The 27,184-nt window shown below is 45.2% G+C and overlaps 1 protein-coding gene across 1 annotated transcript in view; it reads left to right on the forward strand.

The window, feature by feature from the left end:
- Positions 1-27,184, forward strand: part of TENM4 (teneurin transmembrane protein 4) — a 478,872-nt gene that overhangs the window by 255,221 nt on the left and 196,467 nt on the right. The window contains exon 10 of the mRNA XM_063127306.1: positions 24,451-24,552. Coding sequence (XP_062983376.1) covers positions 24,451-24,552 — 102 coding nt within the window. The remainder of the gene's footprint in view (positions 1-24,450; positions 24,553-27,184) is intronic.

Here is a 27,184-nt window from a genome sequence, read left to right on the forward strand (position 1 = left end):
CTAAGCAACACGTAGCTATGCAGTCCACACAGTGTGGAGCCAGGGGAGATGAGTAGGCCAAGGGGCAGAGTTATACCCTGTGGGATTGGGCAGCCCCCACCCCAGGGAGCAGGAATGGAGAGACCCCTCTGTCAGAGGGCTGTACGGGTACACTAGAGCAGGGACCGTGCCGAGGGCTGCCAGCAGGCCTGGCTTCAGTCAGGCAGCAAGGGCACGTTGTGTCCAACTCTGATTGCTGTGGAAGTTTGCTGGAAGTTTGCTGGAAGAGGTGTACAAAATTATGCATGGTATGGAGCATGTGGACAGAGAGACATTCTTCTCCCTCTCTCAAAATAGTAGAAACTAGGGACATCTCATGAAACTGATTGGGGAGAGATCCAGGACAAAGAAAAGGAAGGACTTCTTCACACAGCGCATAGTTAAATTATGAAACTCACGACCACAAGATATAGTGATAGCCACCAATTTGGATGGCTTTAAAAGAGGGTTGGATAAATTCCTGGAGGAGAAGGCTATCCATGGCTACTAGCCCTGATGGTTGTGTGCCGTCTCCAGTATTCGAGGCAGTAAGCCTGTGTGCACCAGTTGCTGGGGAACATGGGTGGGAGGGTGCTGTTGCACCATGTCCTGCTTGTTTATCCCTGGCCGATGGCTGGTTGGCCACTGTGTGAACAGAGTGCTGGACTAGGTGGACCCTTGGTCTGATCCAGCAGGGCTCTTCTTATGTTCTTAAGGCTTTGCTATAACAGGCTCAAGTTACAGGAAGCCAGATTCCAGCTGGACATCAGGAAAAACTTCCTGACTGTTAGAGCAGTACGACAATGGAACCAGTTACCTAGGGAGGTGGTGGGCTCTCCCACACTAGAGGCATTCAAGAGGCAGCTGGACAGCCATCTGTCAGGGATGCTTTAGGGTGGATTCCTGCATTGAGCAGGGGTTGGACTCGATGGCCTTGTAGGTCCCTTCCAACTCTGCTATTCTATGATTCTATATCAAACTAGTGCTATTCCAGTCTATGCAAAGCTGGCTCTTTTCACAACTAAAAAATAAAGCAGAGCTCTGAAACTTGGGGAAAAGACTAAGGCCAGATCTACACCAAGCAGGATATGACACGTTGAAAACGTTTTGAAAATGGTGTATACAATGTGTCCTGGGCCTGAACAGTCATCAAAACCATTACAAACCATTATAAAGCAGTAATGTAGATCCTGCCTAAAAGTCAGGGTAGATATTTTAGATCAATCAAAGAGGCTTTGACTTTAAATCTCCTAAATACTTCATCATCTTGTCTTGTTTCCTGATTTTTGTTAATGCGATAGGGAAAAGGATATAACGGTACGACACGCGGTATTTATGAACTAGGGCGTGATGTTCCAGGTCACCAGGCAAATGGGAGGCTAGATCTTTGCGGAAGGAGCAAAACAGATTGATGTGGGCTGGGAGGGCCAATTTGGGTGTGAGAGGCAAATGCAGAGATGACTAATTTTAACCGTGATCTTGCAGTTTATACAACAGCCCTTATGACAGGCTTGTGCCCCCGAGCGACTGGCTTTTAAAAATCCATTGATAATTACAAAGAGGAAATAAAAATAGGATGTATACATTCGAGGTTTGTAAGAACTGTCAAGAAAGAAGCGTGATTTGGAGGCCCAAAGCCATTTTGAGGCTGTGTGTATTTGTGTGTGTGTGTGTGTGTGTGTGTGTGAACATCCGCCTCTCTAACTCTTGATTTGTGCTGGCTTAGAAAGGCACAGTGGGTGAGTCATTGCTGATTAAAGAAGATAACCGGAGGCCTAGGAAGTTGTGGGTGTGTGTGCTTGTTTTCTTATCCTAAACAGCAGAAGGACACCTTGCGGGCTCACTGGGAATTGGGAGCTTCAGGAATGTTCATTGTTGGGAGCTGGGCAGGATGACAGCTTAGTGGCAGAGCGCATTCTTTGCATGCAGAAGGACCCAGGTTCAATCTGCGGTACTTCCAGGTTTGTTTATTTTTAGAAGATCAGGTAGCAGGTAATGGAAATCAGTGGGGCTGGTAGCTCCGATGTCAGTGGGGCGGCGAATCCACTCTGGGTTTCAGTCAGAACTCTAGCTCTCCAAGGTACTGAACTCAAGGATTTACCGCCCCACTGACATCAGAGCCACCAGCCTCCGCTGGTCCTAAGTGTCTTTTTTAAAATTTGTTTTTCAACAAAACAGAACAGAAAATACATTGTGAAAACTAGGGTAAAAAACATATATTATGGTGAGCCTCGTGTGGCGCAGAGCGGTAAAGCAGCAGTTTCTGCAGCTGAAACTCTCCCCACGGCCTGAGTTCGATCCCAGCGGAAGCTGGTTTCAGGCAGCCGGCTCGGGTCGACTCAGCCTTCCATCCTCCTGAGGTCGGTAAAATGAGTACCCAGTTAGCTGGGGGAAAGGTAATAAAGGCCGGGGAAGGCAACAGCAAACCACCCCGCTATAAGGCCTGCCAAGAAAACGTCAGTGAAAGCTGGCGTCCCTCCAAGAGTCAGTAATGACTCAGTGCTTGCATGAGAGGTTCCATATATATATATATATATATATGAGATTATCATCATTTTCTATCATGTGTCCCATTTATTAAAAAAAGGGAGGAGAGAGTTATACAAAGGTTTTAAGAAAAGCAGACCAGATATCCATATATTTATCCACTTGCAAGTTGCGCCTATATAACACCCGTTCAAAAGTTGATAATATTATTAGGTCCTCGATCCATTGCATTATGGGAGGTGTGAATTTGTCCTTCCAATATGATAGTGTCGGTCTTTTGGCTGTCATAAGGGCTCTGAAGATCCATCTGCGCTGACCATGTGTTAACTTCCAAGGAGCTGGTAGAGTAATTTAGGAGTAGATGTACATTGTTCCATATTATATATTGTTTCAGTACAAAGTTCATCCTTATTATAACCTCCTCCCCAAAGGGGACAACTACGGGGCATTGCCAAAACATATGAGTTAAAGAAGCATTATTTATTTATGTATTTTATTATTGCATTTATATCCCACCTTTTTTCCTCCAAGGAACCCAAGGCAGTGTACATAATCCTCCTCTCCACTTTATCCTCACAACAACAGTTCTGTGAGGTGGGTTAGGCTGAGAGTCTGTGACTGTCCCAAAGTCACCCAGTGGGTTTCCACGGCCGAGTGGGGACTAGAACCTGGATCTCCCAACTCCCAGTCCGACACTCTAGCCACTACACGACACTGGCTCTCATTAGATGCATTACATCTCCAACAATTGTGCAAGTTAGACGAAACCTTATTGAAAAGGCGTTGTGGAGCCCAACAGACCCGAAATACTTTTTATTGCTGAATAAGATGTAACACGAGATCCATAGAAGCTTCAGATACAGATGCTAGCGCAACCGTCCATTGGTTAGGCAAGGCAGGGCACTCCAATTCTCTATTCCAATCTAGTTCAGCACCTTCAATAGTTCCTTTAGAGTTCTGACTGAAACCTGGAGCGGATTCACCGCTCCACTGACATCAGGGCCACCAGCCTCCGCTGGTCCTCAGTGTCTTTGAAACATTTGCTTTCCATGGCTGTGCATCTTCTGCATTGTCAACGGCCAGCCACCTTTTCACCACCACCCTCGAATCTTCACCACACTTCTCCACAGGTGTCAGCCTCTTCCACCCCATACCTCTTGTGCGTCTTCCCTACAGAGCTCCAAACCACTGACTAGAAAGGTAGCCTCAGGTGCAAGGAGACCTAATTGGCCGAAAAGCTAAAATAACCTCACTAGCTTCCTTGTAGCTCTGTGATCTTCTTTGAAATCCTCACCTATTTGCCTTCCATACACCTTGAGCCTCTCGCTTTCTCCTCCAACAGCGTCTTATCTCTTTGGTCTGAGGCTCTTTTTCTTCCCCTTCCTTTGTGAAAGTTGTGAAGAATGAAACACCCAGAAACTGGAAATCTGCGACCTGTGCACAAAATAACCCCACAGGAATGGGTAGGAGGTCTGGAAAGCATCATAAACAGTATGTTAGAGTGATGCAGGTAGACACATCGAAGGCTGACTTGGATAGATTAAGCTTATTTGCTCTCGAGTCCTCAGCCTCACTGCTAAACTTCTTGAGCGTCATCACAGAGGAGGAAATCTCATGTGCTTACCGTTGCTTCTACACCCGCCTGTTTGTCCCTCATTACTTCCGCTTTTGAAAGAGGAAGTAAACAATGTCGTACTGCTCTAACAGTCAGGAACTTTTTCCTGATGTCCAGACGGAATTTGGCTTCCTGTAACTTGAGCCAATTATTCCGTGTCCTGAACTCTGGGATGATCGAGAAGAGATCCTGGCCCTCCTCTGTGTCAACCTTCCAAGTCCGTGAAGAGTGCTTTCATGTCTCCCCTCAATCTTCTCTTCTCCAGTTTAAACATGGCCAGTTCTTTCATTATCTCCTCAAAGGGCTTTGTTTCCAGACCCCTGATCTTCTTCATTGCCCTCCTCTGAACATACTCCAGCTTGTCTGCATCCTTATTGCAGTGTGGTGCCCAGAACTGGATGCTATACTCAAGAGGAGGCCTAACCAGTGCCGAATAGAGGAGAACCAGTACCTCGCACCATTTTGAATCTATACTTCTGTTAATGCAGCCCAAAATAGCATTTGCTTTTTTTGCAGCCACATCACACTGTTGGCTGATGTGGGAGGACGTGGAATGCACAGGAGGGTAATGGGAGGGCCTGGTGGGTGTAGAGTCTAGGAGAGTCATCTTGGGTGGGAGGAGGGCAGAAGAGAAGGGAGGGATTGTGTGTGCTTATGTTTATTAGAGATTACTGGGATGTGCGGGAGAGAGAGAGAGAGAAAGAATGAATGAATGAATGAACATGGGGTGGAGGTGGGGTGATTCTAAAAGAGAAAGAGAGAGTATTTGGGTGGGTGCTCCTGAAAGAAAAAGTGAGTATGTTTGAGGGGTGATCCTGGGTGAAAGGGGACTGACAGTATTGGAGGCAGCAAAGTCTCTGGCAGCTAAATGTCTTGGGTTGAACTTTGATTTTGGATGGCAAGTTTCTTGTCTCTGAGCCTCACCAGCTTGCCTCCTGTGACGTGGGCATTCTGTTGTGCCTTGTGGATTGAAATATGCGGCTTGGCTTTGGAGCTACTACCCAATCTTTGCCCTGTACTCAGTTTCTTGGGCATCTTACTTGTCCTTTGTGACTAGCCGGGGGGGACGGGGGACGACAGTAGCTGTTTTGGAGTGCTACTCACCAGCATTTCTCACATTTTAAAATTTAGTTTTCCTTACCTCCCCCACCTTCTGTTTTGGTCCTACTGCTCTCCTAACCATCAATTTCATTGGATGATCCCAAGTCCTCATATTATGGGAGAAGGAGAAGAATTCTTTATCCATACCAATGCATGGTTTTATAAGCCTCTATGGTCCCCTCCCCACATTCCTTTTAGTCGCAGCGGACGTCCCTGATACAGGAAAATCAAAGCTGAGAGCATCCCTACTTGTTGAAAGCTGCCCCTCCCCATCTCCTGAGAAGCTTTGGACAACATGCCATTATAATCCTTGCCCAAGCCATCACAAGCCAGCTAATGATAGCCACTTGGCAAGGGATGAAAGGAGGAATCTACAGAATAACGGCTTCTCCTTGTAATAAGCCCTTTTCATCCCGTGTCCTTACAAATTACGGCAAGAGAAGACCAAGGTCTCTCTCTCTAATAAATTAACCTCCCTGTAAATGACTTTGGCAGCGTTTTTTCTAACGCAGATGCTCCTCAGCTAAGTGCCTGGTGGATTCACCTCTGCCAGATAACAGTGATTTATTTGGGACAATCTGGTCTTAAGTAGAACAAAATAGCAGGCCAAGGGAGAGCTGGAGTCAGCACATCTGGGACAGATGTTGGCCAAAAACCTGTTCAGCGTTGACAAGGAACAGCCAAGAGCCCGGCTTCAGGCATCTACAGAAGCTTCTGCCAGCTGTTGCTGTCAAGCTTGAAGAACCAGGAAGCCCAAGGAGGAAACATACATAGGACAAAAATATATAAATATGTGAGTGGCCTTATTATGTCAAGCAAAAGGCACGTCCGGTGCAGTTGAAGGTTGGTGTAGCATCACTTCAGAGAGGTCATCCAGATGGGCCAGGCGGTTCTTGGGCCAGAAGCATTGCTTCAGCAATTCTCTTTTCCGAAGTGAGGACCCACAGGATGCTCTTCTAGCGGTCCATAGGAACGTCGGAGAAATTCACAACAGATTCAGATGAATTTGGATTTCTATCAATCCGACCTGTGGATTCTGCAGCTTTTTCCGAGTCACGTAGATTCTGTGGGCTTGCGGATAAAGTTTTCACTGTTTGGAGTGGGGTATTCGCGCTAATCCATATTACTTAACGTGCATTAGTGCTCATTCTCATTAACTAATGCGCATCAATGCATTTGCAGAAGTGTGCATTAGCACCAATAACAATTAGTGCATGTAGGACCCAGTTCTGGTTTAAAAAATCCGAATCTGTCAACGAGCGGAAGACGGAATGATAGACGCCATGTTTTCTGTTTGTGATCTTTGAATAGTTTTGTCTTCAGGAATTCCTGGACCTTCTGGAGCCCCCTTTCCTTATAGTTACTCTATTCTCAGCATGGTCCTTCTGTCTCCCACCTTGCTTTTCTGTTTGTCTCCAATTCCTGCTGTTTGGTGATATTATTTTTATTATTTCAATATAATACCACCCAATAGCTGCTGACTGAGTGGTTCACAAAAATACACACCACAGTACAAGATAATAAAAACATAATATAAAATCTCTAACATACAAAATGTAATGAGGTGTATACAGCGAAAACAGTTACAATTATTATTATTATTTATTACGTTTGTATACCGCCCCATAGCCAAGGCTCTCTGGGCAGTTTACATAGGATAAAAACACTTGAAAACAATATCCAAAAATTTTAAACCACAAAAACATACGATTTAAAACCACAAAAACATACAAAAACAAACCCAGGCGAACTACGTATTGCTAAAGGCCTGGGAGAAGAGAAAAGAAAAGTCTTAACCTGGCGCGAAAAGATAACAATGTTGACGCCAGGCGGGCCTCATCAGGGAGATTGTTCCACAATTGGGGGGCCACCACAGAAAAGGCCCTCTCTCTTGTTGCCGTCCTCCGAGCTTCCCTCGGAGAAGGATACTGGACCTGATAGAAGCAACTGACATAGATGTGCCATCAAATGCCTGGGAATAGAGGCCACCCTAGCACTGAAAAGATGGCAGAAAAAATGTGCTGGGTAGTCACCTCCAGAATATCATCCCTCCATCTTGCCCTTGGTCGGCCCCTCTTCCTTTTGCCTCCCACTTTCCCTAGCATCAGCCTCTTCTCCAGGGTGTCCTGTCTTCTCATCATGTGGCCAAAGTACTTCAGTTTTGCTTTTAATACCATTACCTCAAGTGAGCAGTCTGGCTTTATTTCCTGGAGTACGGACTGGTTGGATCTTCTTGCAGTCCAAGGCACTCTCAGGATTTTCCTCCAACACCACAGTTCAAAAGCATCTATCTTCCTTCGCTCAGCTTTCCTTATGGTCCAGCTCTCGCAGCCATAGGTTACTACGGGGAGTACCATTGCTTTAACTATGCGGACCTTTGTTGTCAGTGTGGTGTCTCTGCTCTTAATGGGATTATTATTATTATTTTGAATAATAATAATAATAATAATAATAATAATAATGGCCTTATAGGCCCCTTTCAACTCAACTGTTCTATGATTCTATGAATGCACTCTAGAATCACTTGCATCAGCATTATTTTAAGTTGGAGCCCAAAGCATTAAAACATAAATGGCAGTTAATGCACGATTTTTGTCTTCAGCCTCTTGCATCGCCCAAAACGGGTAGAGTCAAATATGTTCCTCTTTTCCCTTTTCCATCTTTAAAAATCCAGACAATATGCCTACGTTGTTCCCCCAGGCCTGGTTGCCTAAAGATCCCTCTCTGTCAGCCATAGCTTGTCAGTTCTCTCAGTATTTCAGCTCGGCAACTTTGCTTCATCTAAGAGTTTCTACAAAAGATTCATTGACAGGTATAATTACTTTCGCTTCAGGGTCAAGAAAAGGTTTACATAATTTTAAACTTAATTCACATGCAGTTTTGGGGGCTTGTTTCTGTGATGTTTCTCTGAAGGCCTGAATTCAACCTTCATGACAAGGCCTCTAGTGTTAGCCAGGGTTGTTCCTAGAGAAACTTGCCCCTGTAAACCAGGAAACATGAGTCAGTATGGTTCGAGTTTCTTGCCCTTTCTAAGACGGAGCACTTTCTGTTAGGTATATAATGCTCTTGGACTGGCGGATAATGTAAGCACAGCCTGTTTTGTTCCTGTTTCACATTATAAAGTTGCTTGGCTCATATTTCTGTTTAAGCTATAACGGCGGAGAGTAGAAATTGGCAGGCGGGGGGACTACTGAGCTGTGTGTATGTCTTGGCACCTAAATATAAAACCTTTATGTCCCCAAAACAATGGGGCTTCTTAGAATGTATTTCTCCCAAAATCCTTCTCTTAACTCGTACCCATAAAAAGCACGGCCTTGCATACAGGAGAGCGCGATTGAATATATCCCCAGGTATGAAGCTGTTAAAAAGCAAACACTTTTTCAACTATTACCAGCGAGAGCTTGAGGGGGAATGGATGAAATTATTATTGGTTGACTTTATGCAGCCACCAACAATGGTTTCCTTTCCAGCTCCAAATGTACAGCGGTGGTCAAAATTGTGCACACTTTTTGAAATGTTCATGTTTTGCAACTTTGCATGCTTATAGAAAATGTTCTGTTTCTCGAAATTCAAATGTTTGTATATCAATTGAAAGACCTGATTCACGTAATACAACAATCCTGCTTCTTTTCCTGGGTGTCCAATCAACTCTTTTCTTTGGTGCCATTGTTCTATTTATGATGTACATACATACACTTTTAATTTGAGAAGTACTTCAAGTATTCACACAATCTCCAATTGCGCTTCAGTTACAGAACAAACAGCAAAACTGACTTTTCCCAAGTTGAAACATGATGTATCGCAGCTACTGCCATGTGATTGGTCCCCAGAATAAGGACTGTGATTGGCTAGTAGGGTTTGCAATTCCGATTCGCTTCTTCACTCAATCACACCTGTGTTTGTTTTTAGACTAAAGCATAACTTTTTTGTTCTGCAGATATTTACATTCTTGTTTTGTATTGAATTCAGCATTAAATTCTCTTTCAATTGATATATAAACTTTTGAAATTCGTGAAACAGAACATTTTCTATAAGCATGCAAAGTTGCAAAACGTGAAAATTTCAAAAAGTGTCCACAATTTTGGCCACCACTGTATAGGTTGCGTCCATTGCTTCTGCCCAAACGTTGGTTTCACTGCTCTAGAACCTGAGGACCTTTTGCGTCAGTACTCAATCACTGTTGCTAGCTGGCCATACATCAACCTGGGAGTGTCGTGTTCACCTTGTTCTACTCTACCATTGATCAGGATATTTCGTATTACTGATTATAGGTATTTTATATCTCCCTTCCCAGGGCAGTTATAAGAAAGAATAAAACAATGTGGAATGGTCCATCCAAAGTTATTCCAATCTCACTGAGTTCAACAGGAGAGTTAAGCACAACCTTAGATCTCTCATGGACTTCAATGAGTCTTGAACGTGCTTAAATTGGACTGGGTTGTATTATTATTTATTATATTTATATACCACCCCATAGCCAAAGCTCTCTAGGTGGTTTACAGAGATTAAAAGACTGAACATTAAAAAGAAGTATACAACATTTAAAAAGCATAAAAACAGACAATATCCAGTTAAAACAACTGTTCTGGGATCAGTTAAAAAACTCAGCATATGCTGTTAAATGCCTGGGAGAAGAGAAAAGTCTGGCACCGAAAAAGATAACAATGTTGGCGCCAGGTGAGCCTCATCGGGGAGATTGTTCCATAATTGGGGGGCCACCACTGAAAAGGCCCTCTCCCTTGTTGCCATCCCCCGAGCTTCCCTCAGTGTAGGCACCTGGAGGAGGACCTTAGATGTTGAACATAGTGTACGGATAAGTTCATATCGGGAGAGGCGTTCCGTCAGGTATTGTGGTCCCAAGCCAGGTAAGGCTTTAGAGGTTAAAACCAGCACCTTGAATCAGGCTTGGAAAAAGAGAACTATGTTTTGTATAGTTTGCACATAAGATGAAATTATGCCTTTCATTGCAAGAATCAAAACATATGAAAGTTTGGCTCAGCCCTACAACAAATAAAAGAGGTGATGTCCATGGGACACACACACACACACACACATACACCCCGCTCCAAGAAGCTGGCAATTTCCTTCTGGAGGTTTTGACCCTTCAATTCCCGTAGCTCATGAGGCTTACGATACTTCATTTTTGCAAACATCTTCCATGCCTCATTGGTTACGGTAGCTTAGCACCGAAAATTAAAAAGACAGAGCTAACTAGGTGTGCAATTTCCTTTTGCACATTCAATGAGCTCCTTTGGACAATGGCCCATGAATAAAATGGAAGCCGTTACTGTTCTGTTTTTTCTACTGGTCTACAGTGATAGATTTCAAAATGCCATCGCTCAAGCCCCATATATAGAAATGTTGCAATGCCTGTGGAGACCAAGGGTGCCTCGAAGCAAGGGGGTACAAACTGTTGACGATTTGCATCAACAACTTAATAAGAGAAATCGAACACGTTTTCAATTAATATCGTTTAATGAAATTTGCTACATTGTTTCAATTACTTTATTTCGATTACTCCGTCCCACCAGCCTCCACGGCGAATGCTCCGCGTCTCCTAGCTGCATCAGCCGATGTTAGACAGCTTTGTGCACGTATTTTTCCCGTGTTTCTAAGATGGACGCGCTAGCCTTCAATTATTATTTGCAGTGAAATGCAAAAGCCAGCACTGGCCGTGCCCCCAGCTACGAGAGCAGGGATTGTAATATAGTGAGTGTAAAGCAGCTTCCTGCTTGAAAGCAAAAGGCTTTGCAGCCCGAACCCCCCAAGGTTGCATAATTGTTGTTTTTGTCTTGTGGTTTGTAAGGATGTGTGTGTGGGACACGCTTACACAGTGCACGTGCACACAAAAACCTTTAGTAGACTTAACTTTGCATTCCCTAAGGTATACGGGCAAAAGAGTGCTTCATTTACTGGAGCAAAATATCGGTTTAAAAATATCCTGAGCTTGTGAGGGGCAGAGGGAGTGCAGGACCTAGAAAAGAAAAAGAGAAATAATCCCAGCCTCCTCCTCCTCCAGGTTCTTTTTGTCTAAAGCAAGCATTGGCAATATATCTTTTGGCATAAGAAAATAATACTTGACTTGGCCAGTACTATGTAGGCCCTCAGCGACCTGTTTTCAACAATGGCTAGCTAAACAGTCCTGTAACCTGACAAGCAATGTGGGTGTGTGCTCATGTCTGAGTCCTAATTTTAGGTTGATTTTAGGATGTTTTAAGGATGTTTTAATCATGTATGCTTATGTTTTTAATCAGTTTTTAATGTGTTTTATATTCATTGTTGTTCGCCGCCTCGATCCAAGTGGAGAGGCGGGTAAGAAATACATGATGATGATGATGATGTTTATCCTTAAATATCAGATATTCAGGGTAACAGTGAGTGAATCTCTTAGGTTCTTTTCCGTAATTGTTCCACCAGTTACCTTTGCCCATCAGCCCTGCTGAATTGCTAAAATTAATTTCCAAATTGAAGCATGCATACTTTGCTGCAGTTTTCTGTTCCTTCAGTTCATTTTAGATTGGCCATTTATGAATCACACGGAAAGAGGAAATGCATCCCCCAAATATGGCTCAGTGATTTGCATAATGTTTGCATACATTAATTTATATGTATAGATCTAAAATAATATTATAATTCAAATAGGAATGCAGTACATGTCACCATAATGTAGAAGGCTGAGACCAAAGAATCGCTGTGTCTGCCTGTTCATTCTCCTGTCCAGTAGGGCTGTCAGTTGTGAGGAAATCCAGCCCTTTTGGGGTCCAATAGATCCCCACGACGGACTCAGCTCAGCTTGAATTTGTGAGCTGAGACCCGCGACAGTTCCCGGGGTTTCCATTTTGCACAAAATCACAAGCTGATTTGCACGAAATTGCGGCCGCAAATAGTACCGTTTGTGCACAATTTCCGCAGTAAAAGGTCTGATTTGCTCAAATCAGACCCTTCAATGGACATGATTTTGTACAAATAGCGATTTGCACAAAGAAAACCACAGAAAAATCTGTGAGTTGGCTTGAGGCGCCATGTGCCAAGTCAGTCCAACTTCCGGATGATCCCAGCCGCAAATGGATTCCTCCAACAAACCTACTGTCCAGGTGCTAATGTGGATGGCCAGTAGGCCTTATGGTTCATTGTCTTTAAACTGGAATTGGACAGTACAGACCTTTAACCCAAGGGTGCCTTCAAGTTGACTATGGCATTCTGGCAGTCCTGTAAGTAGAGGATTTTAAGAGGACGTCTAGCCACCCTGGTTCATTTGCATTTTCCTCCATCCCACACCTCCCCATTACTGACACACATATATGCGTTGATAAAGCACTGCCAAAAAGCAGTTGAGTTATTGATTATACGTACATCAAGGTATTTTTGGTGTGTCCTGTGCATATGCACACCTGTCCATCGGTAAAACACCAGAGGAAAGTTTCTTGATACAACCATACATAAATCAGATTTTTTTTTAATTAAAAAAAAGTCTATCCGTTATTTTTCTGCTCCATGTAAGCAACGTTCATCAATATTTTCTTGCAGTGTTGTATCAGTAGGCATACGTGCGTTGGTAATGTAGAATGAAGAAAAAGACATGAAGAGAAGGACATGAATAAGGAACTGAAATAAGGAACATGAATAAGGAACTGAAATCTGTAGGAAACTGCATGCACACCTCTCTACAAAAGACAGGAGTTAAAAAATTGAGGATTCCAAATGCATCCGTTTCCCTTCAGGAACAAGGCAATGGAATTCAAAACTCCAAAATGGAGTATGTGTGTGAAATTTGGGTGAGGAGAATTTTGGATGCGTTGCTCCTTCGGAGTGATATTATTAATGGAAGCTGCAGTTAGCTATCACCGTTAAGAGCTGTTGACAGACCTATCCTCCATGGATTTCCCTAATCCTTTTCTAAAGCTGTCTAAGCTCATGGCTGTCTCCACATCCTACAGGGGCAATGAATTCTATAAATCAGTTGTGCATTGTTGAAATAGTACTCCCCGTTGATCAGTTTCATTGGTTTGCCCCAAGGGTCCACCTCCCATGCTGCCCCCAAAGTTGACAGGACCTACCCACTTTTCCTGCAGGGGGGGAAAAAACTGCTCTTCCCTGGTTTCTGAGATAATTTTATTTTTATTTTATTTATAAACATTTGTATAGTGCCACCTCGCCATTCCGGGCATTGTGGCTCTTTACAATAACCCATAAAACAATTTCCATTAAAAACCCTCAACCCACATTAAAATTTAAACCACCTCTCCCTCAAACTCTTGTGAAAGTAAAAATACCTTACAGAGGCGTTTAAAACAATTGACAGTAGGAACCTGTCTAATCTCTGGTGGCAAATTGTCCCACAACCAGGGACCAACCACTGAAAAAGCCCTGGTCCCTGCACATTCCAGATTGTAGCAGGGGACCATCAGGGCACCCTGCTCCTGAGACCGAGGGCATGACTAGACGGGGCGATATTCCGGGGATCGCCCTGGGATCATCCCTGTGCATCCACATGACGCACGGGATCCTGGGAGCAGGGAGGGATGATCCCTTCCTTGCCCCGGGATATTGCCCTACAGTTTTATTCCGATTTTCCCATGATCTCAGGATGATCCCAGGCCCGCAGAACGTGTGGCCCGGCGTCGCGGTTTTGTCCCAGCTTTGTACTAAGAACTACGATAGCTGTGAAACTTCCATTTTCAGAGGTTTTATGCCCTAAATACGAACATGAGTGCGGTGGATTCATGCCCTGTAGACTTCCTGGAGACATTACGGCTGTGCAAGCTTAGGGCTCCAGATTCAAAAGTTTGAATCACGGAAGCCATTTTCTGGCGGATCCGCCATTTTATGATGAATCCACCATTTCCTCTCACAGCCTTAGGCCCCCGTACAGCCTACAACTCCCAGCATGCAATTGGGAGAGCTGGACTTCTCTGCCCAGGAGTAGAGGCTATATAATGTCCTTGCCGCCGCCATTGGCCACTCCTCAGTGCGATCGCCGCCTGCGATCGTCGGTGTCCTCTCACGATCCTCTGAGGAATAAGAGAACAAGGGATGTCTGAGCTTGACAAAACTCTCCAATCGTCACTTCGAAGCTCGTGTTGCTCTTGTTTTCATTCGCGATCTGTTTTTCCAGTTTGTTCAAATAGGGAAAGAGCACATGTTGAACAGGGGACGTCCACATTTCTGTGTGCATTTTTCAAAAAGTGCATATTCCCCCCACATTGACTGAAGCAGGAATGGGTACGTCCGACCCAGGGGCTAAACCCGCCCCTCCTGGGTTCCCCAGTAAGCCACATCCCATTTCCCCCAACCATTGTTCATTTGGTGGGTTTCCAGCTTTTCAGAAGTGGAATTCAGGTCTTGGGTTGAAAGAGATTCCTCACCCCTGTGCATTTCAGTGTGAACATTTTTCTAGTGCGATTGCTGGTTCGGGAATGTGTGAACGTTTGCGGGGGGGATGCGCTCTTGTTTGTGTTCAAGGTTGTGAACGGAGCAAGTTTGGATGATTTGCAAACTGAAATTCTCGTGCATCTCGAGTCCAGCGGTTCTTTATGCGCAGGCTTGACACCCTCTGCTATCAAACAGGTGGATTAATGCGCACAAGGCCTTTGAAGCAGTGTCACCCAAGTATAGTCTGGAAGAAAGCGCAGCTGATCTTGGGGAATCTACACCCAAGGACAGGTTTAGGGCAGGCCTCAAGCCTGGCTTCCCACCCTGCGCACTTTTTTTACCCATACACACTTGGAGCTGTATATTAAGACTGCAAAACTGGATGAGCTTCCATTTTCTGATTCCGTCCGCGCCAACCAGGTTTCTGACATGTGTGATAAATGACCAACATTAGAAAGTATGTAAAAGGAATAAGACAGAGCAAAGAATTTTGAGAATGTGTACTCATAATTCTTGAGAAGTGATCATTTGCTGGCCTTTCCTTGCCTTCATCAATCAGAATTACTGGGTTTCGCAACATTATCTGCGGAGAGGGGGAGTTTCCATCATTCAGAGATTTGTGTAATACACACAGGTGCCGATTCGTTACGGGTGTGAGAGGAGGCAAAAGTAATCAGTGCTGCTACCGCCACAGTTATTTATTTTATTTTATTTTTAAACTTCAAAAAAAAAAAGAAAGAAAAAAAACCACCACGCACATGTGCTTGTTACGTTATCGATTGATCATGTCTCGTATTTTGGTTGTTAATTTTTTTTCAGCGTGGTCGCACGTTGGTATGGATGCGCCAGCAGAGAAGTGAGCCATAAATTATTTAAATGATATTTAACTAACTAAAACACCGAGGCCTTAGCTTGACCTACTTCATAGTCTGCGACGAAGGAGAGAAGATCCCGCGATGTGATTATCGCGAGATCCCTCCTCCATTTACGCGAATGCTAAGAGAAACTCAGCCAATGTAGGGCCATTGAGAAACAAGGGAGGGCTATCAGAATCATAGAATAGTAGAGTTGGAAGGGGCCTCTAAGGCCACCAAGTCCAACCTCCTGCTTAATGCATCCCTGACCTTAAAGCATCCCTGATAGATGGCTGTCCAGCTGCCTCTTGAATGCCTCCAGTGTGGGAGAGCCCACAACCTCCCTAGGTCATTGATTCCATTGTTGTACTGCTCTAACAGTCAGGACGTTTTTCCTGATGTCCAGCCAGAATCTGGCTTCCTGTAACTTGAGCCCGTTATTCCATGTCCTGCACTCTAGGATGATCGAGAAGAGATCCTGGCCTTCCTCTGTGTGACAACCTTTTAAGTATTTGAAGAGTGCTCTCATGTCTCCCCTCAATCTTCTCTTCTCCAGGGTAAACATGCCCAGTTCTTTCAGTCTCTCTTCATAGGGCTTTGTTTCTAGACCCCTGATCATCCTGCTTGCCCTCCTCTGAACATGCTCCAGCTTGTCTGCGTCCTTGAAGTGTGGTGCCCAGAACTTAACGCAATACTCAAAATGAGGCCTAACCATGTTCTGAGGTACCCTGAAGTTGGTTGAAGCATAATTTTAAAAATGAAGAATAGAACAAAAGAGCCCAAAGAAGACTGCCATGGATTATTGAGGGTCAGATGGAAAAGAAAAACAGAGAATTGGGTCTGTGTGTATGGAACGGAGTATCCTGACAGTTTAAAGCAAGGGAGGGCAGTTTAAAGCAGAGGAGGGCTAATCCAACTCATAATCCATGCTGATGCCCATCTGGCCCATGGAGGGTTGAGTACCTTCTGCGGGGCCTGCTTCCTGCCTTCCCCATGCCCCACCCTATCCCCTGAGGGGAAGTGGTTCAGAGGGGAATCCCTTTGTTAACTCCAATCAAAGATAGGAGATAACTGGGGATTCCCCTGCATCATTTCCTGCGCCGTTCATACTCCAATCACGCAAAGGAGCAGTCTGACTCAGCCAGCACTTGCACCATGAAAAAGTGGGTGGGGCACAGCAGATGATGTCATGGGAGTGGGCGGGGCTTTGGGTGTGAGGCCCCACCCCCTGACATCATCCGGCCTGCCAGCTTGGTCAGGGGGAGTAATCTGATCCCCTGGACCAAAAACGGTTGCCCTCTTGTGCTTTATAGTAGCCTGGAGATGGAGGTGGCTGGCTGGCAACCTAGAAGGAACCCCAAACGGGAGCACTCCAACATCTGGTCGCCATTCCCACTCGTGTCTATATGTTATACCACTTAGAACTCTTCTGTTATTCCATAATTTAACAAAGTGTTACTCTTTACATATCTTATTGTCATCATTATCATATGGTTTCAGTGTCTGCGTCTTCTCCAGAAGGAATTCTCTAGCTCTAGGAGAAAACACACACACATCCTCATCCACCCAGCCACTAACAGCAGCTCCTGTTTAATTTAGCTCTTTGCGAGTGCTGCCCGTGCCAAGTTGGCCATTGATTAGCTGAATTGTCTCTCTTTTCAGAGCTGTCTGCGATCTGCTTTTCTCGCCTCTCCTTCCAGCTTCAGCTTTTACTTCTTCCTTCTCTTCGTCCACCGTCTTTTCCCTCCACGCTCCTTTCCAGATGTCTTTCAGCTGACCTCCTTAGCATTTCCTCGGCTCATCAGCAAGAGTCCATAGCACCATGGTAGAGCTTTGCATACAGAAGGCCCCAGGTTAAATCCTTGGCCTCTCTAAAAGGGCTCTCTAGTAGCAGGTCTGGGAAAGGTCCTTGTCTGAGATTTTGGAGACTGGTTGCAGTCGAAATATGTGTCTATTTTATGGATTTTATACCCCACCTCCCCAGGTTCCGAGGGAAGTTAAAATTACAGTAAACTCAATTAAAATAGTAAATAGTATTGAACTAATTTTTCTAATGTGATTGCAAATTTGGGAACGTTTCTCAAAAAAAAGAAAGAAATGCCCCTGCTCACATCCATGTTCAGCATTGCAAACAGGACACATTCTCCTTTGAAACCAAGCACTCTGATTCTCCCAATTTGGCTCAGAGGCTTCTAGCATTTGCATAGAAACACCTAGGCACGGTGTCCCACCCCAGATGTCTCTGCCATGTCCCCTTTTTCACTGTTGCACTTTAGCCACTTCGATTGGCTCTCATGTTCTATCCTGTACTCATGGCCTATTTGCATCTCCCCTATGAGGGAAGATTACAACAGCTGGGATTGTTTAGCTTGGGGGGAAAAGGAAGCTGAGGGAAGCCATGATAGAGGTGTACAAAACCATGCATGGTGTGGAGAAGGTGGATAGAGAGACATTTTTCTCCCTCTCTCAGAATACCTAGAACCCAACGGGGTCATCCTATGAAGCTGATTGGTGGGAGATCCGGGACAAATAAAAGGAAGTCCTTCTTCACACAGTGCATAGTTAAAGTATGGAATTCACTACCACCAGATGTAGTGATGGCCATCAATTTGGTTGGCTTTAAAAGGGGGTTGGATAAATTCCTGGAGGAGGAGGTTATCCATGGCTACTAGCCCGGATGGCTATGTGCTACCTCCAGCACTCTCCCTTTGATTTTGGAGGGTGAGGTGGGGGGCAAGAGGGGAGAGTCTAGGCTGCTTCCAAGGGACCCCAATATTTGAGGCAGTAAGCCTGTGTGCAACAGTTGCTGGGGAACATGGGTGGGAGGGTGCTGTTGCACCATGTCCTGCTTTGTTGGTCCCTGGTTGACAGCTCTTTGGCCACTGTGTGAACAGAGCACTGGACTAGATGGACCTCCGGTCTGATCCATCACGGCACTTCTTATGTTCTCATGTTCTTACAGCCTTACACATCAATGGGAAGTGTGTGAAGCTGCCGTCTACTCTAGGTGATCTAAGGTGACCTGTTGGTGACCTATGAAGAGAGACTGAAAGAACTGGGCCTGTTTAGCCTGGAGAAGAGAAGATTGAGGGGAGACATAATAACATCTTCAAATACTTAAAAGGTTGTCACACAGAGGAGGGCTAGGATCTCTTCTCGATCCTCCCAGAGTGCAGGACACGGAATAACGGGCTCAAGTTAAAGGAAGCCAGATTCCAGCTGGACATCAGGAAAAACTTCCTGAGTGTTAGAGCAGTACGACAATGGAACCAGTTACCTAGGGAGGTGGTGGGCTCTCCCACACTAGAAGCCTTCAAGAGGCAGCTGGACAACCATCTGTCAGGGATGCTTTAGGGTGGATTCCTGCATTGAGCAGGGGGTTGGACTTGATGGCCTTGTAGGCCCCTTCCAACTCTGCTATTCTATGATTCTATGATCAATGGGAAGTGTGTGAAGCTTCTGTCTGCTCTAGGTATCTAAGGTGACCTGTTGGTTTGAGCCCATCATAACTGTTCTCAAGTTGGTTTCAATGGGAAGCCAGTGGTACTGCAACCCATGACCCTTCCGCCAAATGCTGGCCACGTCTCACAAGCGTTTGATCGGTACTTTAGCTGCAGAAATGACGCCGTCTTTAATCTGTTGTCTGGAACTGGTGCTGGCCCTAATTATATGCTAGCTACTACTCCACTCCTTTCCAAAGCTCCCCCTTCCCGCATTCACCCTGCTAAATGCATAATGTTTGGTTTGTTTGTATGTTTTTCTTGGCATCAAATTTGTTCAATGCCTGGGGACCAGTCAGTGAGGCACGGAGGCTATAAAATATGTAACTTTTAACAGGCAGTTGCATTACCACGGCCTCTAATAAGGTCTGGTATCGGGCAGACATCGCTTTGGCCTCTAGCCCAAGAGAGAGAGGCCCTTAGTAATTAAGCCTGATGCTACCCAGTAGATAAATAAGGAAGAAATACTGCAGCAGCCGCTGTTCCGCCGGCGAACCCAGCCAGCCAGAGGGTAGATAATTAATCCGAGACGAGTGGGGGGAAAGAAAGATCTATTGGGAGCCTAACCAATTTGTCCATCTCTTTAATATATATAATTGCATTTTGTCCAGAGAAAAAGTAATCCACATAGGTAATTGCAGGACAGAGCAAGGCGAGCTTTAAAAAGCTGACCGCACAACTACCAGGCCTTGGCAAAAGTGCCTACTCGCAAACCGAGGAGAGCATTTCACCATTCTGCTGTCTTCGAGGTCTGCTTTCAGAAAAAAGAGAGCCGCTAGGGCGACAGCGAGGAACCTACAACAACTCCTTGGGGAGATGCCCTGGGCAGTGAGCCACCAGGTTGACACATTGGGGCATCTCCTTAGGTGGCAAAGGCTTCCCAGGTAATGGAGTGACTCTACTCAAGCCTGGCTGGCTATTGGCTCTCCCCAGCAGGAAGCTTTCTAGAAAGGTTCCAGGCTGGCTTTTGCCTGGGCAAAGATAGGGCATGTCTACACCACAGGTTGTAGAGGGAGGGTTGCGCAACATTCAGATTTGTTCGCTGTTCGTTTTGTAACTCCCCCTTGCTATGAAAACAAGCAGCAATCGCAAACCCAAACATAAATCAGGCACGAGACAAGTGCTAAGTCGATGTTCCAAGAATCTTGGTCAGCTCAAACATCGCTTGTTCGCCCTTATTTTATTTTATTTATTACATTTTTATACTGCCCAATAGCCGAAGCTCTCTGGGCGGTTCACAAAAATTAAAACCATAATAAAACAACCAACAGGTTAAAAGCACAAATACAAAATACAGTATAAAAAGCACAACCAGGATAAAACCACGCAGCAGAAATTGATGTAAGATTAAAATACAGAATTATAACAGTAAAATTTAAATTTAAGTTAAAATTAAGTGTTAAAATACTGAGAGAATAAAAAGGTCTTCAGCTGGAGACGAAAGGAGTACAGTGTAGGCGCCAGGCGGACCTCCCTGGGGAGCTCATTCCACAGTCGGGGTGCCACAGCAGAGAAGGCCCTCCTCCTAGTAGCCACCTGCCTCTCTTCCTTTGGCAGGGGCTCACGGAGAAGGGCCCCTGTGGATGATCTTACGGTCCAGGCAGGTACATACAAATAGCCTTTTAAAAATTATTATTTATTTTATTGCATTTCTATACTGCCCAATAGCTGAAGCTCACTGGGCAGTTCACAAAAATTAAAACCATAAAGTACAATTTAAAGAATAAAACTTAAACCACAACATAAAAACAAAATATAAAAGTAGAACCAGAATAAAACCAAGCAGCATACAGAGATTTAAAAAACGGAGTGGAATATAGTTTTAAAACAGTGAAGTTAAAAAACTTAAGATAATAAACTGTTACAATACTGGGAAAATAAAAAGGTCTTCACCTGGCATTGAAAAGAAATGTAGGTGCCAGGCGAACCTCCTTAGGGAGGTCATTCCGCAGCCGGGGTGCCACAGCAGAGAAGGCCCTTCTTCTGGTAGCCACCTGCCTCACTTCCTTTGGCAGGGGCTCATGGAGAAGGACCCCTGAAGATAATCTTAAGGTCCGGGCAGTTACATATGGGAGGAGGCGTTCCTTCAGATAACCTAGCCCCAAGCTGTTTAAGGCTTTAAATGTTAATACTAGCATTTTGAATCAGGCGCAGACCTGGACCGTGCAATAACCAATCTCTCCCCACCCTGCACCTCACATCCAGTAACCTAGAAAAAACCACAGTGTTCTTAATGTCACTTCCACGTAGGTAGTTGAGTGGTTAATTTTCTTGGCAGAGAAGAAGTGAGAAATTTTAGAAATGGTTTCACTACCACAAAGACCTGAATGAAGGCCTTAAAAAATAAGGAGTTCTTTCCCAACCACCGCCTGTCTTTCGAACCTGTCTCAATGAAAAATGAATCCCAACTAAGTTAAGGCATCTCCTATATAATTACATCCTATTTTAATAAGACACACATTACATTTAGTAAGGATCAGAAACAATAGATTCAAAATAACCCTGCTATTTTGTCATTTCTCCAAGCCCCACATGGACAAAGGTACCCTTGTCTTCATGCAAACGTGTGCTAAGAAATCATTTTTTTTTTAAAAAGTAACTTTATTCTCTCCTTGGGGGAAAAATTAACATTTAATAAGCCATATTTTTTTTCCTCCATGAGAACAAAATGGTAAAAATTAACCGTTTGAACCTGTCATTAAAACAAAACAGAAAATGTGAGACACGTTTTTCCCTTTACTTATTTGCTTTTCGAAGGCAAGAAACAGCTGATGTTTAGCGCCTGGATTTTTCTGGCATTATTTGGCAAAAGCATTTCATTATGTATGGGATACAGTTGTATCCTCCAACCCACAGGATATGCATTTTTTTTTTAGATACGTTGTATGATGTGATGTAATGCTCAGCTTTATTGATACTGTGGTTTTAAATATCGTTTCTTGATTGTTTTGATATTGATATTCTATTTGGTTTTATGTTGTTAGCCAACTCTGGCGGCATCAGGCATAAAATTGGGATTTCCTGAAATAAATAAATAATACTAGAAAACGTGCGATGAAAAAGCACGCTAATCCATTGATACTTTACTAGCACCTACATTCCGGTTCACATTTTGCCCACACTGATTTCCCCATTCATTTCAGCGGAGGGGTTGTTCTGTGCAGGCAAAAGAGCGCCCACATGCAGTTCTCCCCTCTCTGAAAGTGACTGAGGCCCTTTCTACACCTACAGGTGTAGAGAGGGGGAGATCCCGGACTTACCTGCTTCTGAGATCATCGCCCTCAGTCTAAACGGGCCGCGCAATGTCATGGGCATTGTGCCCGTTGTGGCCGCCATTTTTTTTTAAAGGGCCAGAGCTGGAGTGCAGTTGTGCTCCAGCGAAAATTAAAAGGTAAGGGGGGGGGAAGCCCCAACCTCACTCCCCACTCCACCCCCAAGGGCCCTGGATTCCCCTGTCCCTGATCCTTCTCTCTAATGACCCCCACTACTCGCGGGAAAGAGGGGAAAAGCCGGGACGGGCACCCAAACCGCTTGCGGTCTTCAGGATCGTCCCAGGACCACATGTAAAACCAGGATAACTAAGGTCTCAGTTATCCAGGGGAAATGGAGGGATCATCCCTCCCTGATCCTGGGTTCCCCCGTACGTTATTTGGACACACAGGGATAATCCCTGGAAAAACGGCTCGTGTAGAAAGGGCCTGAGAAAGCCCACGAGCAGAAGAGATCTGCGTGCAAATTGCAGCGCTGTGATTCATAGTGCTTGGCATCCCAATTTCTACAAGGCTGCTAGATTGGGATTTTGCTTTCTGCATTGAAAACAGACAGCACTTTCAAAACGGAGAGCGCCTCAATTTTCACTGTTTCTAGACCTCATGGCAAAGCAGAAGCTAAAATAATGAGAAAGGGAAGAAGCGAACAAAATGGGGACTGGGATGGCAGCAGAATTTTGGGGTAGGAGCAGAAGTTGGCGTAGGACAATTGATGAGAGAGAGTGTGGTGTAGCGGTTAGAGTGCTGGACTGGGATTTGTGAAGTCTGGGTTCTGGTCTCTACTCAGCCATGAAAGCTCACTGGGGGACTTTGGGCCAGTCACTGACTTTTAGCTTAAACTACCTCGCAGGGTTGTTGTGAGGCTAAAATGGAGAGGAGAAGGAGGAATCCTGTACACTGTCTCTGGCTCATGGAGGAAAGGTAGGGTAGAAATGTAACAAAGGAATAAAAAAATAAATGTGGCAGGGGAGGTCAAATTTTGAAGGTGGAGCATGTTGAATAAGCTAGACCGAAGGTTTATCCCGGGATCGTCCCTGCCTGCTCCCGGGATCCCCTGTGTGTCATTTAGATGCACAGGGATGACCCCAGGACGATCCCGGGATAAACCTTAGGTCTAGCTAAGGCCTAAGAGAGGGTTGCTACTATCAGTTCATCCCAAACTGCAGAATGTACCCTAGCATATGATGGCAAAAAAGTCCTGCAGCACCTTAAAGAATAACAAATTTATTATGACATAAGCTGTCATTGGCCAGAAACCACTTCATCAGATGCATTGTCATCTAAGTGGGTCGGTATATAGTATATAGAGGGGGAAATAAGAGGGGGGTGGAAGGCCAAGCAAAGGCAGCCGGCTCATTATATTTCTGTGCAGAGCACAAATGAATACGAGTTCCAATCAGAGTTGGTGTGGTTGTCACTGGTGGTGCATTCACACAGCAAGAGCGACACAGTGGACATCAATAGAGGGACAATTAGTTTATAAGAAAACTACTCACAGTTCCTGTTAAGTCTCCATACTTAAGGGATCACCTCAGTGGCTTTGCGCAAGAGCCACTATACAGGCAAATCAGGCCTATTATTATTATTATTATTATTATTATTATTATTATTATTATTATTATTATTATTATTTACATTTATCTACTGCCCCATAGCTGAAGCTCTCTGGGCAGTTTACCAAGATTAAAACGTTGAACATTAAAAAAACAATATACAAACTTTAATAGCATAAAAAACAGATTACAAACCAGGACAGACAGTATCTATTTAAAACAATTATTCTGGGGTTATTTTTTTTAAAAAAAATCAACGTATGCTTTTAAATGCATGCGAGAAGGGAAAAGTCTTGATGTGGCGTTGAAAAGATAACAATGTTGGCACCAGGCAAGCCTCATCAGGGAGATCATTCCATGTACATGCACCATGTTCCATGCACCATGTACATTGATGGTGCTATATAAATAAATAAATAAATAAATAAATAAATAAATAAATAATAATAATAATAATAGTTGGGGGGCCACCACTGAAAAGGCCTCTTGTTGCCATCCTCCAAGCTTCCCTCGGAGTGGGCAACCGGAGGAGGACCTTAAATGTTGAGCGTAGTGTACGGGTAGCTTCATGTCGGGAGAGGCGTTCCGTCATGCGATTCCCCCACCCCCCCCCCCATTCATAAATAAGGTGCTTTGACTTTTCCTTCATCCGTTCATTTTCTCTGCTTCTTCCTGTTTTAGAATCGGTGGATAACTGTCCCAGCAACTGCTACGGAAATGGCGACTGCGTTTCAGGGACCTGCCATTGTTTCCTCGGCTTCCTGGGTCCTGACTGTGGCCGAGGTAGGGTTCAAGTTATCCTTTCTTTTGTTAGTGTTGCTGTTCTCAGATAGGGCTGGTGCATTGTGTTGGGGACATGTTTTGGGAGACCTCTTGAGCAGGTGAAGAGGATTCCAGGGAAAGGGTTAAAAGCCACCCCCTGTCCCACTGCCCATTAAAAAAAAAAAATCCTCGCCATTTCAGATTTTTCCTGGGGAAGTGTCTAAAAAGGAAGGAAGACCATATGGGGTAGAAATCAGGGCCGGCATCAAGGGTAGGCATGGTCAGGCACCTGTCAAGGACCCACGCCCCAGCAGGGCCCCACTGACAAGAGCCCCCTAGAGTGGCTTCTCCAGCTCACCCTCGCAATCCACTTCTTCGCGTGCCTCTCGCTCTGGCCCAGACAACAGTCAATAGTGGTGGTGAGAAGGAGGAGCAGGAGAGGCCACGGCCTACTGGCTCCCTGGCTCTCTGCCTGCCAAGCAAGCAGGTGGGAGCAATGATGAGAAAGAAGAGGCGGAGGAAGAGCAGCTGGTGACCATGGCGCTGAGAAGGGAGACTCCCTGAAGGTGGTGCTCCAAGCTATGTGTTTTGCCCTGAGGCCCTCCAGAACCTGGCAGCACTGGCCCCATTCAAAAGATGCCTTAAACCACGGCTTTAACCATGGTAGTTAAGCCAGAAAGCCAGGCCGAGTTCAGAAGACACCTTAAACCATGGCTTTAGCCATGGTGGTTAAGCCAGAAAGCCAGGCCGTGTTCAGAAGACACCTTAAACCATGGCTTTAGCCATGGTGGTTAAGCCAGAAAGCCAGGCCGTGTTCAGAAGACGCCTTAAACCATGGCTTTAGCCATGGTAGTTAAGCCAGAAAGCCAGGCCGTGTTCAGAAGACGCCTTAAACCATGGCTTTAACCATGGTGGTTAAGCCAGAAAGCCAGGCCGTGTTCAGAAGACGCCTTAAACCATGGCTTTAACCATGGTGGTTAAGCCAGAAAGCCAGGCCGTGTTCAGAAGACGCCTTAAACCATGGCTTTAACCATGGTGGTTAAGCCAGAAAGCCAGGCCGTGTTCAGAAGACGCCTTAAACCATGGCTTTAACCATGGTGGTTAAGCCAGAAAGCCAGGCCGTGTTCAGAAGACACCTTAAACCATGGCTTTAACCATGGTGGTTAAGCCAGAAAGCCAGGCCGTGTTCAGAAGACACCTTAAACCATGGCTATAACCATGGTGGTTAAGCCAGAAAGCCAGGCCGTGTTCAGAAGACGCCTTAAACCATGGCTTTAACCATGGTGGTTAAGCCAGAAAGCCAGGCCCTGTTCAGAAGACACCTTAAACCATGGCTTTAACCATGGTGGTTAAGCCAGAAAGCCAGGCCGTGTTCAGAAGACACCATAAACCATGGCTTTAACCATGGTGGAGAGGCGGGGTGCCTGCCATTTTGTGTGTGTTTTAAAGAGACCGAAGCGCACAAGCACTTGTGTGTAAAAGGTAAGTCCTTTTTTAAAACAAAAAAAGAAGAAGAAAATTCTCCGCCCACCCCACCCCACCCCTGATGGGCGCAGAGGTCATGAGGAGCTCTGCGCCCCATTTGCGGGTTCCGGCTCCCCTCGAGCAACTGCGAGGAGTCGGGACAAATTGCGACACCCGACCACACATTCCGTGGTCCGCGGCGAAACCGGGCCTAAGGTGGAGGGCGAGATACCGGGGCAAGGGAGGGATCATTCCTTCCTGATCTCGGGATCCCCTGTGCGTCATGTGGATGCACAGGGATGATCCCGGGGATCGCCCTGGCATAAAGCCCCGTTTAGCTAAGGCCTTACTCTCTGTGGTTAAAGCCGTGGTTTAAGGTGTTTTCTGAACACAGCCCAGCTTTCTGGCTTAACCACCATGGTTAAAGCTGTGGTTTAAGGTGTCTCCTAAACGCAGCCTGGCTTTTTGGCTTAACCACCATGGTTAAAACCGTGATTGAAGGTGTCTTTTGAACGGGGCCATTATTTACAAGCTGACAGTTCAATCCAATTTGCTTGTGCATCGCTTTTGCCGCATGCCTGGCAGTCCAGCCAAGCCTACCATTGTAGTGATGGGCAAGCTCCCATCAGTTTGATTTGGAAATGAGTCTCCAATCACAATTACTTTTAAACAACTCTTGGGGAAGAAATCTAAGGTTCGCCCCCCGTCCCCACCTCCCGTGAAGTTCTACATTCTGTGATACTTTTGATTGCTCGGTGTTTTCTCTCAAAGCTCAGGTCTGTAGAGAGACTGAAACCCTCCCCATGGTGTGCTCCCATAGCTCTTTCTGATTGGTGTTGGTGCAATTGGTGTTTAGGACTTCAAACACCAGATGTAGACCCAAGTTAAAAAGAATTGTCACTTGAGGCACAGGTGAACTCAGTGGCGAAGAGCACCTTTTATCAGCTTAGGTTGATATACCAACTACGCCCTTATCTGGACAGTGATAGCCTAGCTACAGTTATCCATGCTCTGATAACCTCTCGTCTGGATTACTGCAATGCGTTATACGTGGGGCTGCCTTTGAAAACGGTCCGGAAGCTTCAGCTGGTACAAAACAGGGCAGCCCGCCTACTAACAGGGACTGGCCGACGAGACCACATCATGCCAGTCTTTTTCCAGCTTCATTGGTTGCCAGTCCAGGTCCGGG

The sequence above is a fragment of the Elgaria multicarinata genome, chromosome 5 (genome assembly GCF_023053635.1).
Source record: "Elgaria multicarinata webbii isolate HBS135686 ecotype San Diego chromosome 5, rElgMul1.1.pri, whole genome shotgun sequence".
In the NCBI taxonomy this organism is placed as follows: domain Eukaryota; kingdom Metazoa; phylum Chordata; class Lepidosauria; order Squamata; family Anguidae; genus Elgaria; species Elgaria multicarinata.